This window comes from Bubalus bubalis, chromosome 2 (genome assembly GCF_019923935.1).
Source record: "Bubalus bubalis isolate 160015118507 breed Murrah chromosome 2, NDDB_SH_1, whole genome shotgun sequence".
Taxonomy (NCBI): Eukaryota; Metazoa; Chordata; class Mammalia; order Artiodactyla; family Bovidae; genus Bubalus; species Bubalus bubalis.
Window position 1 is genome coordinate 35,536,577 of NC_059158.1, and position 16,782 is coordinate 35,553,358.

Genomic DNA, 16,782 nt, shown 5'->3' on the forward strand with positions numbered 1-16,782 from the left:
TAACAACTTTTGTGAAAATGTTTTTACCTCTTCTTCCTCAGTTTCATAGGTGTTAAGTTCATGTTTCTGACAGTGAGGACCCTCTTTCCAAGCTTCAGTATCACCACAGTCACAGAAACCTCCACCTCCTGATGTTGTCATCTTGAAAAAGAAATTGTAAAGTATCTTGTCAATAAGTATTTACTGAGGACTATTAGCTTATAAATAGGAATATCAAGTGCTAAGGAAATAACACTGCTAAAATGTTTAATTTCTTTGGAGGATAAAATCAAAATGTCAAATCTTTCAATGTTTTAAAACTTATTTTAAATGGGCTAGTTTAAGGGATATCAAAATAAGATACTTTATAGTGTTTAGTAAGCAACATCTATTTTTTATTTATTTTTAATTGAAGAATAATTGCTTTACAGTATTGCATTGGTTTCTACCAAACAAGGCTATATCTATTTTAAAGAGGTAAAATATGTCCACTTGCATGAGTTTCTAATTAGTAAAAATCACAAGGGTTTTCTTGCTAGGTTTTGGCTAACACTGCTGGTATCTGTGCTACCAGGCAATGACATACTAGAACAGATTCAATAGTTACAAAGATTCCTATAACTGCTATCTTCTACAAAAGTCTAATAAGAGTGCTGCATGTGTATCAGAAAAGTGACCAATGAAAAGTATAGAAATCATTTATTTTTTCTTTTCTAAAACTCTCTAAATAGCATTCTTTGAAAAGGAAGAAAACTCTCGAAATACCACCTGGTATTTCCTTTTACCACTTGTGGGGATCAAGAATTATTCCTGCTTCCTTAAAATACAGCAATGATTCAAGGAATCTGGCAAGATAAAACTTATTATTTAATAATTAGGAGATTGGAAATTCTGCTTCTGAAAACATGCTGTGAGTTTATGCATGGGTATAGGTGCAAATTTTAGAAAGAGCCTTTCATATTTTCCTCAAGGAAAGTATTTATGTGTTACATATCACAAGGTAATTAATGTAAACTCACAAATGACAGTTATTCTTAAGGGCTGCAAAGATACCAAGAAACACGAGAGGCAGGCATATGGAAAATGGTAACTTCACCCTATAGCTCTTATGTGTGCTCTGGTTACCAAAGATAGGTAGAACAGCCTAAAGGAAACTAGGATGCTCTTGCTGATTTATGAAATTAAAAAAATATACAAAAATATGAATTTAATTTTGCAGCTGTTTTAGTTGATTATTATCAATACTTGGGTAGAGTAAATAAAAACAAACAGGAGAAAAAGTCCTGAACTAATAAAGCTCTTGAACTAATAGAATGAGTGCAATATTTCTTCTCTATCATTTTACTTGAGATTAGTGTTAGAAGTTCCAGCTACTAACAGCTCCCTAAATTTTTGAATGTTCATAGCTGTCTTCAATTTCCAGTAGAGGAACCAGGACAGGCTTAGCAATAATCTGCCTATGTATTCTGTGGCCCTGATTTAAAAGCAAACACACTTGATTTTTGGAAAAGTATTGATTGTATTATAGCAGTAAAACAAACAAAACCTGGTTAGCCTTATGTTATAGAGTTGGCTCTCTTCTACACTGTATAATAATAGCTGCCTCTTTCACATTAAGAAACAACAAATATTCTGTAGAAGTTCACCAACAGAATATTTCTTAAAGGTATAATCCTGTCACTTTTCCTTATTTTGCTCAGTCATTCTCCCTTCAGAGTTTCCCTTTCACATTTTAACTCTCATCTTTATTCTCTAATTTTTGATAACCTCCTTTATAAAGCTAGAATTAGCAAGATAATAAACATTAAAAATAAACAGCAAAGCAAACTAGCTGAAAACCAATACTGGAACATCTGTCTTGCCTTTCTTAAACCATCTATTCCATGAAATCTGGATTCATAATTTGTCTCTACACTGCCATCACATGTTTAACAGTACTTAAATTAACACATTTCTTAACCACTCTCCCCAGTTTCAGTGTTAAATTTTGGAATTTTAAAAAGGAAGAAAATGTATTGAGTATAAATTTCAATACTAGGTGTGGTTATCATCTGGATATTACTAACCCTATATCGGTGGTCTCTGTGAATACTTCCCAAAAAGCACTCCATGCATAAAACACAAGTTGGATCAACTGCACAGTCTCTGTAAAGTTAAAGAAAAAAAAAAATCAGAATGTATAAAATAACTGTATATTTTACAATGTAGTATTTCAAACTAGACTCTATCTTAGAAGAGCCAGAATAGTGAAAAGCCTTGCTGTAAAAAGAAAAAAATTATTGCTCCAGAAGATCTGTCAGATCTTTGATCAATGAAGTCTGCTTAAGAAACTGTTTCTCATATTGGATGTATATTAGGGGGTCTTAGAGGGCACATATTACCAGAATGGCAATTTCCCCTAAAGATTTGGGGAAATCGTATTTTATATGAAAACACATAGATGTATATGGAATCAATTTTACATATTATACATTCTTAAGATATAATGTCAGGGACAGGGGAGCCTGGCAGGCTGCCGTCTATGGGGTCGCACAGAGTCGGACACGACTGAAGCGACTTAGCAGCAGCAAGATATATCCTGAGATTTCAAGTAACTTTATCCAAACAGATAATTCAGACCAAGGGTCATCTAAGTGGTTTCTATGTACACTCCCCAAAAGCAAGATGCAAGAAGATAATATTAAAACATATATCTATTTAAATTTTCACCAATTTAAAAGGCAATCATATACTAAGCGTTCAATATAGAGGCTGACATGGGTCTCTACACTTGTATATCTGATGGTCGCACAACATTTATGGTTCATAAGACATCCTGATGGGAGAGTAAGATTCCACAAGGTGAATGGGGTGACAATGGTAGCCTCAGTCACTTCATTTGCTTTTATCATACTGTCAGTTAGATATACTTACATATCATACTTTAAATAAGAGAATCTCTATGATTCTATGAAATGAGATGGGAGTCATGAAAATCTTTACATTTCCCCTTATCCTGTTTCTGTATCCTCATAGGCGACCACCCTAATATCCTTATTATTGTCTTTTATTTGTGTATGCTAGTGGCTCAGTCGTGTCCAACTTTTTGCAACCCCATGGACTGGTAGCTCGCCAGGCTCCTCTGTCCATGGAATTCTCCAGGCTAGCCATTCCCTTCTCCAGGGGATCTTCCCGACCCTGAGATTGAACCCGGGTCTCCTGCATTGCAGGCAGATTCTTTACCTGCTGACCCACCAGAGAAGCCCTTTATTTGTATATATTCTTGCAAAATGTTTTTGAGTACATGTATTTCTTTTATTCTTTTTAAAACAGCTGTTTTACAATATTTTATTAGTTTCAGGTATACAGCAAAGTGATTCAGATACACATATACACATATATATTCCAGATTCTTTTCCATTATAGGTTATGAAAAGACACTGAATATAGCTTCCTGTGCTGTACAGTAAATATTTGTTTACTAAGTGCATGTATTTTTGATGTGTGCAAATATTACTGTTATGTATCATTCTCTCATTCTGTTCTTTACTTTTTCAGTTCTGCAACACAATCCATTCATTCTGTATGTGTACATTTGATGTGCTGCTTCTAATCGCTATAGAAGCTTCTAATATGTCATGGAGTGTTCCAAAGCATTTTTTCTCTATACTATCCCTGCACCAGATACCTGGATTACCTCCAATGCCTTTCTACCACAAATAATGCTGCAATGAACATCCCTGTAAATGTTCTCTATAGATCTGATTGAGATTTTTTTGGTAAATCAACTCTAGAGCAGAACTGCTGGGTCATATACATACATATATAAAGTTTTTATTCTAAGTGCCATGCTACTGTACAGAGTGGTTCCATGTTTCCCAGCAGTGTGTAAGGGTTTTTATAGCCCTGTATCTTCACTAGCATTAAGTTTTTCTCTGGTTTGCTTATATGTACAAGCCTAACAGGGGCTCCCCTGGTGGCTTAGCAGTAAAGGATCCACCAGCCAATGCAGGAGATACAGGTTCAATCCCTGGGTTGGGAAGATCCCCTGGAGAAGGAAATGGTAACCCACTCCAGTATTCTTGCCTGTGAAATCCCACGGACAGAAGAACTTGGTGGGTTACAGTTCATGGGGTCACAAAAGAGTGGGACACAACTTAGCAACTATACAACAATCAGCATAACATATATGAAATAAGTAAGTAAGGGTTAGTCGCTCAGTCATGCCCGACTCTTTGCGACCCCATGGACTGCAGCCCACCAGGCTCCTCTGTCCATGAGATTTTTCAGGCAAGGATTCTGGAGTGGGTTGCCATGCCCTCCTCCAGGGGATCTTCCCAACCCAGGGATCGAACCCAGGTCTCCTGCACTGCAGGCAGATTCTTTACTGACTGAGCTACAAGGGAAGCCCTATGAAATAATACTTTACTATTTTAATTTGTATTTTTCTAATACATTTGAGCAACTCTTCATATACTTACTGCTTTGAGGATTTCCTTTTCTATAAACTGCCTGGTTATATCCTATGCCCATTTTCCTGCTGGGATTGCTTCATCTCCCTTATTTGCAGGAGTTCCCTATATAACTTAGTCTAGTGAACATTAATCACTTGGCCATTTAGAACTGCAAATATTGTCTCCCATGTGTCACGTGTGTATTAGTTTTGCACAAGGGGTCCTTTGTTAAACAGAACTCCCTATTTTGATGCAATTAAATTTACACACAAATTGGTTTGTGCTTTGAGATTTTTAGAACTTCTTTTCCCAATCCTAGGTCACAAAAATATATGCTTTTAAAGAAAATACTTTTCTTACATGAAATCTTTTGGTATTTTTCACATTTAGGTGCTTCATCCATCTGGAATCTACATTTGCATATAACAGAGATAACTTTTATTTCTTCATAATGAGCTGCTTTCTTTGTCTGAAGCCATCTAGTAAACAATCTAATTTTTACCTATTGATTGTGGTGTCACCTTTAAACATATTAAGTTCCATTACTTAGGTCTGTATCTAGGTTCTCTAATATGTTTGAGTGACCTATTTGTTCTTATACTAAACCACACTGTATTACTATGGCTTTTCGTAGAATATCTTAATACCTGATAGGATAAACTCCCCTTTATTCTCCTTTTTTAAAGGCTTAATCACATAAGTTTATACAGAGTTCCTCAAAAATATTCAGCTAAAATTTTGACATAGACTACCTGGAATTTATTGATAAACTTCAGGAGTAATAGCATCCTTTTAAGAGTAAATTATCTAGGTACTTTTTAGATTTTGTTGTTTTAATGACACACATTTAAATTTTTTTTCATTTTCTAGTTAGTTAAGGATGATGAAAAGAAACATTATCGATTTTTAATACCCTTGATAAACTTAAGCAATTTTAATAGTTTGCTGATTCTTTTTCCCCTGAAGTAAATGAGTATATAGTCTGTACACAATGACAATTTAAATTTTTTCCTTACAATATTTATATGTTTTACTTTTCTTCCCTTATACTATGGACAAGGACTTTGAGTAAAATGTTAAACAGCAGCAGTAATAGTGGGCATCTTTGTCTTGGCTTTAGATATTAAACACATCTAAAGGTTCTTATTAAGTATTATATTCACTGTCAGTTTACTTAGAAAGTGATAAACTCAGTGATATCACTCATTAAGTATTATGTTCACTGTAGGTTTAGTAAGAAAGTGCTCTTCTAAAAGGAGTCAAGCATTTATCTTGCCTTTCCTATATAAACTGTGCCTCAGGGTAATCAAAGGATTGATGAGGGATTGTATTTCTTCTTTATAGAAGACTAGCTAATAAAAAAGAGATGATAAATTCGAATAGCACCATTTTGTGACCACCTAACAAAATAAAGATCCAGGCAGCAAGCCATCACTGACTGCTAAAACATTAGGCAAAAAAGCTGGTAGAGGGAATTCCTTGGCAGTCTGGTCGGTAAGACTCCACGCTTTCAATGCAGAGAGCATGAGTTCAATCCCTGCTGGGGAAATAAGATCCCACAAGCCGCATAATGAGGCAAAATAAAGAAATAAATGAAAGGCTGACGGACACCTTTACAATGGTTGCATCTGCTAGGTACCTAAACCTACTGGTCAATCTTACAAGCAGCCAAGCATTACGTGCCTCCTGATATGAGGAAATAAGAAGTTATGCCTCTGACTTTCCTGGGGTGGCACAGTGGATAAGAATCCACCAGCCAAGGCAGGGGACACAGGTTTGATCCCTGGTTGGGGATATTCCACACGCGGCAGAGCAACTAAGCCCGTATGTCACAACTACCGAACCCGCGCCCTGGAGCCCATATGCTGCAACCAGTCATCTTGTGTGCTGCAACTACGGAAGCCCTTTCGCTCTAGAGCCCATGGCCTCCAACAAGAGAAGCCACCGCAATGAGAAGCCTGTGCAACACAATGAGAAGTAGCCTCTCCTCACCGCAACCAGGGAAAATCTACTCACAGTAACAAAGATCCAGCGCAGCCAAACATAAATAATAAATAAGCAGGTGTCTGATGGGCAGGTCAGTTAAGATATAAGAAGTTTATTAAAAGAAGTTATGCATCAAAATTATAAAATTACTATCCACCCCCTTCCCTAATAATAGAAGTTAACCAAGCCTAACTACCTGTTTAGAAGAAAGACCGGGAAAAAAGAAAAATGTTAAGCAATATCATGTGGACACAATCAGCCAAACCCAGAATGTGGAAAATTCCATAGGACAAATGACCTGGTTTCTTAGTAACATAAATAGAAAAATGAAAAAAAGAAGTAAAGGAGCTATTATAGTTTAAAAGAAAAAAATGATTAACAGCCAAATGCAATGTGTGAATTCTGAAGCCACATTTATAAGTCAATTAAGACAAGTTCAACCCTGCTAGACAGTAGATAATATTAAGGAATTAGTGTTAATTATCTTAAGACATTAATGGTTATAGAGAAAAAAGGCACATAGTGAGTATTGATTTTTTTAAAAAGTACGCTATCTGGAATGTTCTTCAAAATAATCTGGCAGGGCAAGAAAAAGTGTATAAGCCTGTACGTGTGCACAGATTAAAGAGCTGCCATATACTGGTAATTACTCGCGCTCACCAATGAGTACTCTCAGGTATATTAGACCTCTCACTCTACCTTTATGCTTGAAAATATCCATAACAAAAAAACTTAAGAGAAATCTAATATACAAATACTCAATCTAAGTTCCCTTATATATTCTTTGTTTGCTAAGAATTAGATCACAAACAATAACTAAAATTTACAAAACACTTATCTGATTCAAATCAGTAAAACATTTTTCTTTTCTCAGCTATTAAAATGGTGAATTACATTAATAATTATTTTAAAGATGAACTATCTTTGGATTGCTGCTGCTAAGTCGCTTCAGTCATGTCCGACTCTGTGCGACCCCATAGATGGCAGCCCACCAGGCCCCACCATCCCTGGGATTCTCCAGGCAAGAACACTGGAGTGGGTTGCCATTTCCTCCTCCAATGCATGAAAGTGAAAAGTGAAAGTGAAGTCGCCCAGTCGTGTCCGACTCTTAGCGACCCCATGGGCTGCAGCCTACCAGGCTCCTCCATCCATGGGATTTTCCAGGCAAGAGTACTGGAGTGGGTTGCCATTGCCTTCTCCATCTTTGGATTACTGAACTAAATTCTGTTTGATCATGATGCATCACTCTTTTAGTATATTCTTGGATTCAGATATTTAATATTTTATTTAGGATTCTTTCATCTATATGAATGAAGGAAATGGCTTTATAACATCTCCTTGAATTTATCAGGGCTTGAAATCAAGCTGATAAGTAGCCTCATAAAGAGGCAGTTTTCACTACTTTCCCATTTTCTGTAGTAACTTGTTTAAGAAAGGAATCAACTGTTCCTTCAAAATTTGATAGAATTCACCCGTATAGTCATCCAGGTATGGGATTTTAGGGAGGGAAGATCTTTGATTACCCTTCCATGTTTCATACTATTTCACATAATATATTCAAGTTGCCTATCACTTTTCTACAAATTTATCCATTTCATCTACATTTTCAATTTCTGTGTGTGTTTTCTTTTTTTGCATTTACTTGTTCATAATTCTTGCATTTCAGAGGTTGTCACACTTTCTTGGTTCATGGCATCTTTAGCGTCTCAATAGTTTCCTTCAGGGCACCATTACACCAAATGAAACACCTAACAATTCTGTGATCAAACACTTAGACTCGAAGAATTTAGCACCTGTTGGACACTGCACAATTTCTCAAATTTTAGAATCAAACTGGATACTGCCACCCTCATTTCTTATTTCACAGGTATCTGCTTTTTAAAAATTAGCAACAGAGAGGACCCAGCTTTGCAAGAAATGACACCACCACAAGGAATGCAGTGAGTGTATCAATCTTCATTCTGAATTTTATATATGTTCACCTTCTTTTTTTTTTACTAGGTCTTCTCAGAAAATTGCCTTAATAATTCCAAAGAGTAAGTATCCCAACTTTTTACTTGTGTTTCCTTTTCTGATCTTTTAATTTCCTTTCTTTCTCTTCTTTTGAATGAGCTCAATTGTTCTAACTTCTTGAACTCCATGTTTACCTTTTTTATCTTTGAAATAATTTTATTTATAGAACAGTTGCAAAAATAGTAGAGTCCCTTTACACCCTTACTTTTCCTTAAAAGCTTTCCTTAATGTTAACCAAAGTACAAGGAAACAAACATTCAGATCAGATCAGTCGCTCAGTCGTGTCCGACTCTTTGCGACCTCATGAATCGCAGCACACCAGGCCTCCCTGTTCATCACCAACTCCCGGAGTTCACTCAGACTCACGTCCATCGAGTCAGTGACGCCATCCAGCCATCTCATCCTCTGTCGTCCCCTTCTCCTCCTGCCCCCAACCCCTCCCAGCATCAGAGTCTTTTCCAATGAGTCAACTCTTCAAATGAGGTGGCCAAAGTACTGGAGTCTCAGCTTTAGCATCATTCCTTCCAAAGAAATCCCAGGGCTGATCTCCTTCAGGATGGACTGGTTGGATCTCCTTGCAGTCCAAGGGACTCTCAAGAGTCTTCTCCAACACCACAGTTCAAAAGCATCAATTCTTCGGCGCTCAGCCTTCTTCACAGTCCAACTCTCACATCCATACATGACCACAGGAAAAACCATAGCCTTGACTAGACGAACCTTTGTTGGCAAAGTAATGTCTCTGCTTTTGAATATGCTATCTAGGTTGGTCATAACTTTCCTTCCAAGGAGTAAGCATCTTTTAATTTCATGGCTGCAGTCACCATCTGCAGTGATTTTGGAGCCCAGAAAAATAAAGTCTGACACTGTTTCCACCGTTTCCCCATCTATTTCCCATGAAGTGGTGGGACGGATGCCATGATCTTCATTTTCTGAATGTTGAGCTTTAAGCCAACTTTTTCACTCTCCTCTTTCACTTTCATCAAGAGGCTTTTGAGTTCCTCTTCACTTTCTGCCATAAGGGTGGTGTCATCTGCATATCTGAGGTTATTGATAATTCTCCCGGCAATCTTGATTCCAGCTTGTGTTTCTTCCAGTCCAGCGTTTCTCATGATGTACTCTGCATATAAGTTAAATAAGCAGGGTGACAATATACAGCCTTGACGAACTCCTTTTCCTATTTGGAACCAGTCTGTTGGTCCATGTCCAGTTCTAACTGTTGCTTCCTGACCTGCATACAAATTTCTCAATAGGCAGATCAGGTGGTCGGGTATTCCCATCTCTTTCAGAATTTCCCACAGTTTACTGTGATCCACACAGTCAAAGGCTTTGGCATAGTCAATAAAGCAGAAATAGATGTTTTTCTGGAACTCTCTTGCTTTTTCCATGATCCAGCGGATGTTGGCAATTTGATCTCTGGTTCCTCTGCCTTTTCTAAAACCAGCTTGAACATCAGGGAGTTCACGGTTCACATATTGCTGAAGCCTGGCTTGGAGAATTTTGAGCATTACTTTACTAGCGTGTGAGATGAGTGCAGTTGTGCAGTAGTTTGAGCATTCTTTGGCACTGCCTTTCTTTGGGACTGGAATGAAAACTGACCTTTTCCAGTCCTGTGGCCACTGCTGAGTTTTCCAAATTTGCTGGCATATTGAGTGCAGCACTTTCACAGCATCATCTTTCAGGATTTGGAATAGCTCAACTGGAATTCCATCACCTCCACTAGCTTTGTTCGTAGTGATGCTTTCTAAGGCCCACTTGACTTCACATTCCAGGATGTCTGGCTCTAGGTGAGTGATCACACCATCGTGATCATATTGGTTGTGAAGATCTTTTTTGTACAGTTCTTCTGTGTATTCTTGCCATCTCTTCTTAATATCTTCTGCTTCTGTTAGGTACATACCATTTCTGTCCTTTATCGAGCTCATCTTTGCATGAAATGTTCCTTTGGTATCTCTGATTTTCTTGAAGAGATCTCTAGTCTTTCCCATTCTGTTGTTCTCCTCTATTTCTTTGCATTGATCACTGAAGAAGGCTTTCTTATCTCTTCTTGCTATTCTTTGGAACTCTGCTTTCAGATGTTTATATGTTTCCTTTTCTCCTAGCTTTCCTTAATCAGAGCCTAACCTGCTGGGGTTTTATCAAACTAACTGGAAAAAGGGAAATACCCAATTCTAGCCTGCTCTAGCCATCTGTCCCAACTAAATTAGGGCTAGGGAGAGCATCAAGAAGCACATGTGAGGTTCACAGCCCAGAAATACAGGCTCACTAAAAGACAAGACCTAATCACAAGACTACAGAATGCTTCTCCCTCCCTGACCCATTACCACCATGTTATTTTGTTGTTGTTGTTATACATTTTCTAGCAGATGCTTTGCTTTTTAAAATTTTATTGAAGTATGGTTAATTTACAGTATTGTGTTAATTTATGTTTTACAGCAAAGTAACTCAGTTATAGATTCTTTTTTATATTCTTTTCCATTATGCCTTATCACAGGATACTGAATATAGTTCCCTGTGTTATAATGCAGGACCTTGCTGTTTATGCATCCTATATGTAACAGTTTGTATATGCTAATCCCAAACTCCCAGCAGTTCCCTCCCCCACACCCTTCTCCCTTGGCAACCGCAAGTCTGTTCTCTATGTCTGTACCATCACATTATGAAAGGCCTAATTACAAGAGTCCCCTTCACCCAGTATACTGTATGCCTAGTGACCAAGAACAAATTTAAGACATCCTAAAAGGTCAAAAAATACAGTTTGAAGCGACAGAGCCAGGATCAAAAGCAGACTCAGATACTGGAATTACTAGGCACAGAATTAAAAACAATTATGATTAACATGCTAAGAGCTCTAATATATATAGTAGATAGTGTTTAGGAACAGACGGACAATATAAACAGAGATGCAAATCCTAAGAAAGAACCAAAAAAGAAATGCCAGGGATCAAAGACACCAAAACAGAAATGAGGAATGATGGATTTATTAGCAGACTGAAGATAGCTGATGTAAGAATATCTGAGCTTGAGGATATCTCAATAGAAAGCGCTAAGATTGAAAAGCAAAGAGAAAAAAGACTGGAAGGAAAACAGAACAGAATATTTACGAACGGTGTGACAACTACAAAAGGTCTAACACATACGTAGTGGAAACACAAGAAAGAGAGGAAAGAGAGAAAGGAACAGAATACTGAAAACAATATGTAGGACTTCCCTGGTGGTACAGTAAATAAGAATCCACCTGCCAATGCAGGGGACATGGGTTCAATTCCAGGTCTGGGAAGATTCCACGTGCCCCAGAGCAACTAAGCCCGTGTGCCACAACCACTGAGCCCGCATGCTCCAGGGCCATGAGCCCCAACTACCGAGCCCGTGTGCTGCGAGTGCTGAAGCCTGCATGCCTAGAGCCTGTGCTCCGCAACAAGAGAAGCCACCACAATGAAGCCTGTGCACTGCAACAGAGTAGCCCCTGCTGAAGGTGAAGGTGAAGTCGCTCAGTCATGTCCGACTCTTTGCAATCCCTTGGACTGTAGCCTACCAGGCTTCTCCAGGCAAGAATATTGGAGTGGGTTACCATTTCCTTCTCCAGGGGTCTTCCCGACCCAGGGATCGAACTCGGGTCTCCTGCATTGAAGGCAGACGCTTTAACCTCTGAGCCACCAGGGCAGCACAGCCCCTACTGCTCACAACTAAAGAAAAGCCCACGTACAGCAACAAAGATCCAGTGCAACCAAAAAAAAAAGAAAAAGAAGAAGAAGAAGAATATAAATAAGTAAACAGAAAACATTTACTGAGAAAATTTCCTTAAATGACTGTCAGACACCAAAGCACAGATCCTAGAAGTTCAAAGAACATCAAGTGGGATAAACACCAAAAAACTTCGTACCCAGGCATATCATTTTCAAAATACAGGAAGTCAAAGAAGCAAGAGGAGAAGAAAAATCTTACCTGTAGCAGAACAAAGGTAAGAATCGTATCTGACTTCTTAGAAACCATGAAAACAACAGAAAAGTAGAGTGAAATATTTGAAGTGTTGAAAGAAAAGATGCCTACCAACCTAGAATTCTGTACCTGCGAAATTATCCTCCAAAAGTGAAAGTGAAAGAAAAACTTTTATCAGGCAAAGAAGACTCTTACAAGAATTAATAAATGATAAAGGGGTCAATATATCAGGAAGTAATAGAAATTATAAATATCTATGTATGTGGTTAATAAAAGAGCTTTTAGACAAATGAAATATAAACTGATAGAACTAAAAGAAGTAAATAAATGGTAATCATATATGGAGACTTTCATTCCCCTTTCTCAGTAACTAAAAGAACTAGTCATAAAAATCAGTAAGTATAGAAGAACTGAATGGCATGATCAACCACTTTGTTCTAATTGACAGTCATAGATTATTATATCCAGTAACTGCAAAATATATCTACTTTTCAGGTGCATATGGAATGTACAAGACTGTGTTGCTAAGTCATAAAACAAACCTCAATAAATTCAAAGACTGCAACCTTACAGAACTTTAACTGTGTTACAAACCAGTCACAAAGCCTGGAAAGCCTCAAAAATATGAAAATTAAATAGCACACCAGTACTGTTGCCCAGAAAATCCCACGGATGGAGGAGCCTGGTAGGCTGCAGTCCATGGGGTCGCTAAGAGTCGGACACAACTGAGCGACTTCACTTTCACTTTCCATTTTCATGCATTGGAAGAGGAAATGGCAACCCACTCCAGTGTTCTTGCCTGGAGAATCCCATGGACGAGAAGCCTGGTAGGCTGCGGTCCATGGGGTGGCACAGAGTCGGACATGACTGAAGTGACTTAGCAGTAGCAAAGAATAAAATAGGAGCACATTAGGTCAAAAATAAGTAGAAAGAAGAGTAGAAACCAAACAAACAAAACAGATAGAAAACTAATAAAGCCCAAAACTGATTCTTTAAACAGTTTTATGAATCTTTTCAAAGAGAAAATACAAATTATTAATTTAACAAAGGAAGAGACCTCACAATAGATACCATAGATATCAATGACATTAAGAACCTAATGCCAATAAATTTGGCACGATACAATGAAATATATTTCTCAAAAAGCACAATGTACCAAACATGACACAAGATGAAATAAAGTTCTAAATAACTCATAAAGTATCCAAGAAATTTAACTTGTTATCAAAATCTTTCTCTGAAGAAAACACTAGGCTTTGATGATTTGTTTCACTGGAAAATTCTATCAAACACTGAAGGAGGGGTGGGATGGGGAGGGAAATGGGAGGGATGTTCAAAAGGGAGGGGATTAAAAAAAAAAAAAAAAAAAAAAGGGAGGGGATATATGGCTGATTCAGGTTGAGGTTTGACAGAAAAAAAACAAAATTCTGTAAAGCAATTATCCTTCAATAAAAAAATAAATTAAAAAAATTTTTAATAAAACTTTTCAAAAATGAAAAAAAAAAAAAACACAAAAACCCAAAAACACTGAAGGAAGAACTCATACCAATTTTATACAAACTCCTCAAAGATATAGAAAAAAAGGAATATTTCTCAACTCATTTCATAAGGCTAGCATAACTCTGTTACCAAAACCAGATAAAGACATTACAAGAAAGTGACAGATGGTATATTTCAAGGATTACAGACACAAAAAACCTTAATAAAACACTAGCAAATTGAATCCAGCAATATATAAAGGTTATAATACATGATGATCAAGTAGAGTTTATCTCAGTAATGAAAACCATTTGGGGGAAAAAAAAAAATCAATCAATACAACTATTTATAGAATAAAAAAGGAAAATTATAATAATCTTAAAAGATATAATAAAAGCACTGGATAACATTCAGTCATTTATTATAATAATAATAAAACTCAGCAAACTAGGAACAGAAGGAAATGTCCTTAATGAGATAAAGGGTGTTCATGAGAAAACTATAACAACATATTTTATGACAAAAGACTGAATGCCTTCCATCCAAGGCAAGGATGTCCTCTTTCACCAGTGTAGTAAGGCACAAAAAAATACAAGGCAGAAAGGCTGGAACAAATATAACTGTCCCCATTCAGAGAGGACACAATTATGCAAAAATCCTAAAGAACCAAAACCAGAAGAAAACAAAAACTACTAGAACTACAAATAAGTGTAACAAGCTCACAGTTACAAGTTTGATATCAGAAACCAACTCTATTTCTTTATATTCACAAAAGAAAACTGAAATTAAAACTAAGGAAAAAACACCATCATAAAATACTTAGGAATAAATATGTAACAAAAGGTATGTACAACTTTTATATAAAAACTATAAGACAGTTAAAAGAGATTAAAGAAGACCTCAATAAATGGAGAGATAGAAGATGTTCATGGACTGGAAAACTCAGTATTGTTAAAATGTCAATTCTCCCCAAACTGGTCTATAGAGCCAATGCAGTCCTAATCTTAACCTCAGCAGTCTTTTCTTTTTTTTTTTTCTTTCTCAGCAGTCTTTCTGAAAAATAAACACTGACAAGCTAATTCTAAAATTTATAAAATGCAAAGGATCTGAAATAGAGAAAAGAAACTTTAAAGAAGCAAAAATGGAATCAATACGAAGTTTACTACAAAGTTACAGTAATCAAGTTAATGTGGTTATTGGCATTAGAATAGCTGTATCAATGAATGGAATTGATCAGTATTTTGAAATAGACCCACACTCATATGGTCAAGAGGTCTTCGGTAAGGGAACAAAGCAATTTAATGTGAAAAGTAAAAAAATGGTGCTAGAACAACTGGATCCCCACAAGCAATAAGAAAGTGAAGCTCAACCCTTGTACCTCAAACTTGATTAAAAAAATCAAGTTTTGAGACAGATCGCAGACCCAGATATAAAACCTAAAACTTCAAAGTTTATAGGAGAAAACTGAGAGAATATTTTTGTCACCTTGGAAAAGGCAGAAATTTCTTTAACACAAGAAACAATCCTCATAAAATTTAAAAGTTGGAAAGTTAAACCATTAAATTTAAAACTTCTGCCATCATAAGACAGCATACAGGCAAGTCACAGACTTGGAGGAGACACTCATAAAATCTATCTCACAAAGGGCTTGTATCCAGAATACATAAACAACTCTAAAACTCAGTAATAAAAAGATAATGAAGCCAATAAAAAAAAAGACTTGAAGAAAAACTTCATTAGTTCAACAGGCAATGAACACATGTAAAATTGCACCAACATCATTAGTCATCAAAGAAAATTAAAACCATATTGAGATATCACTATATAGAACAGCTAAAGTTTAAAAGACTGACAAAATCAAATGTTGGTGAGAACATGGAGCAAGTGGAACACTACTGGCGGGAAAAAACATTTTTTTTAGAAAAAGCTTTGACAGTTTCTTATTAAGTTCAAACATACTTGTCCTTTGATGCAGCAATTCTACTCCTGGGGTAGAATCCACTAACAATTAAATGTGTGTGTGTATGCACGCAATTGCTCAGTCGTGTCAGACTCTTTGTGACCCCATGGACTGTGGCCCACCAGGTTCCTCTGTCCATGGAATTTTCCAGGCAAGAATACTGGAGTGGGTAGCCATTTCCTCCTTCAGGGAATCTTCCCAACCCAGGGATCAAATCCATGTTTCCTGCATCTCTTGCACTGCAGGCAGATTCTTTACCACTGAGCCACCAGGGAAGCCCAAAATTAAACATATGTCCACACAAAGACTTGTTGGCAAATAGTCATGGCCAGTAACTAATGGATCAGCTAAGAGTGTTCAGTCTATCAGAATAATAGTATAGAAAAGCTTATCTTACTGGTGTCTTCCCTGGTGGCCCAGTGGTAAAGAATCTGCCTGCAATGTAGGAGATGTGGGGTTTGAAATCCCATGGACAGAGGAGCCTGGGCAATTTGGGAATAAACAACCAATGACCAATGGTGTCTTAATATTCCTAAAGTGTGTCATAAAAAGCTGAAGATTTTTAATAGTGTAATATTTATTATTTTGTCTTTTATTTTTAAAAATTGCTTGGCTATGCCATGCAACATGCTGGATCTTCGTTCCCCAACCAGGACTGAACCTATGCCCCTTGCAGTGGAAGCTGAATTCCAATAAATGGACCACCAGGGAGTTTCTTTATTGGTATTTTAAACACAGAGATTTAAAATAATAATGTTTAATACTTGAATAAGTTGCATTTAAAATAATGTTGGCATAAGCTGATATGATTTATGAAACAAACTACCATTTTCCTTTCCTTTAAATATTTTAAATTTCTACCAAAAAACAGAATGAACTGATTAAAAAAAAGCCATAGAAAACTTATGATAACCTCAAACTGAAACAACTCAAATGTTCATCAGTAGAACAATGGATTATGGGCAATTAAAGTACATTCATACACTGGACAACTAC

The 16,782-nt window shown here is 36.8% G+C and overlaps 1 protein-coding gene across 10 annotated transcripts in view; it reads right to left on the reverse strand.

The window, feature by feature from the left end:
* UBR2 (ubiquitin protein ligase E3 component n-recognin 2) overlaps positions 1-16,782 on the reverse strand; it is a 108,306-nt gene that overhangs the window by 73,698 nt on the left and 17,826 nt on the right. For all 10 annotated transcript variants that reach the window (XM_006069206.3, XM_025269837.2, XM_006069204.3 and 7 more), the window contains exons 3-4: positions 2,046-2,124; positions 28-141 (exon numbers count right to left, since the gene is read on the reverse strand). In XM_006069206.3, the coding sequence (XP_006069268.1) occupies positions 28-141; positions 2,046-2,124 (193 nt within the window). The remainder of the gene's footprint in view (positions 1-27; positions 142-2,045; positions 2,125-16,782) is intronic.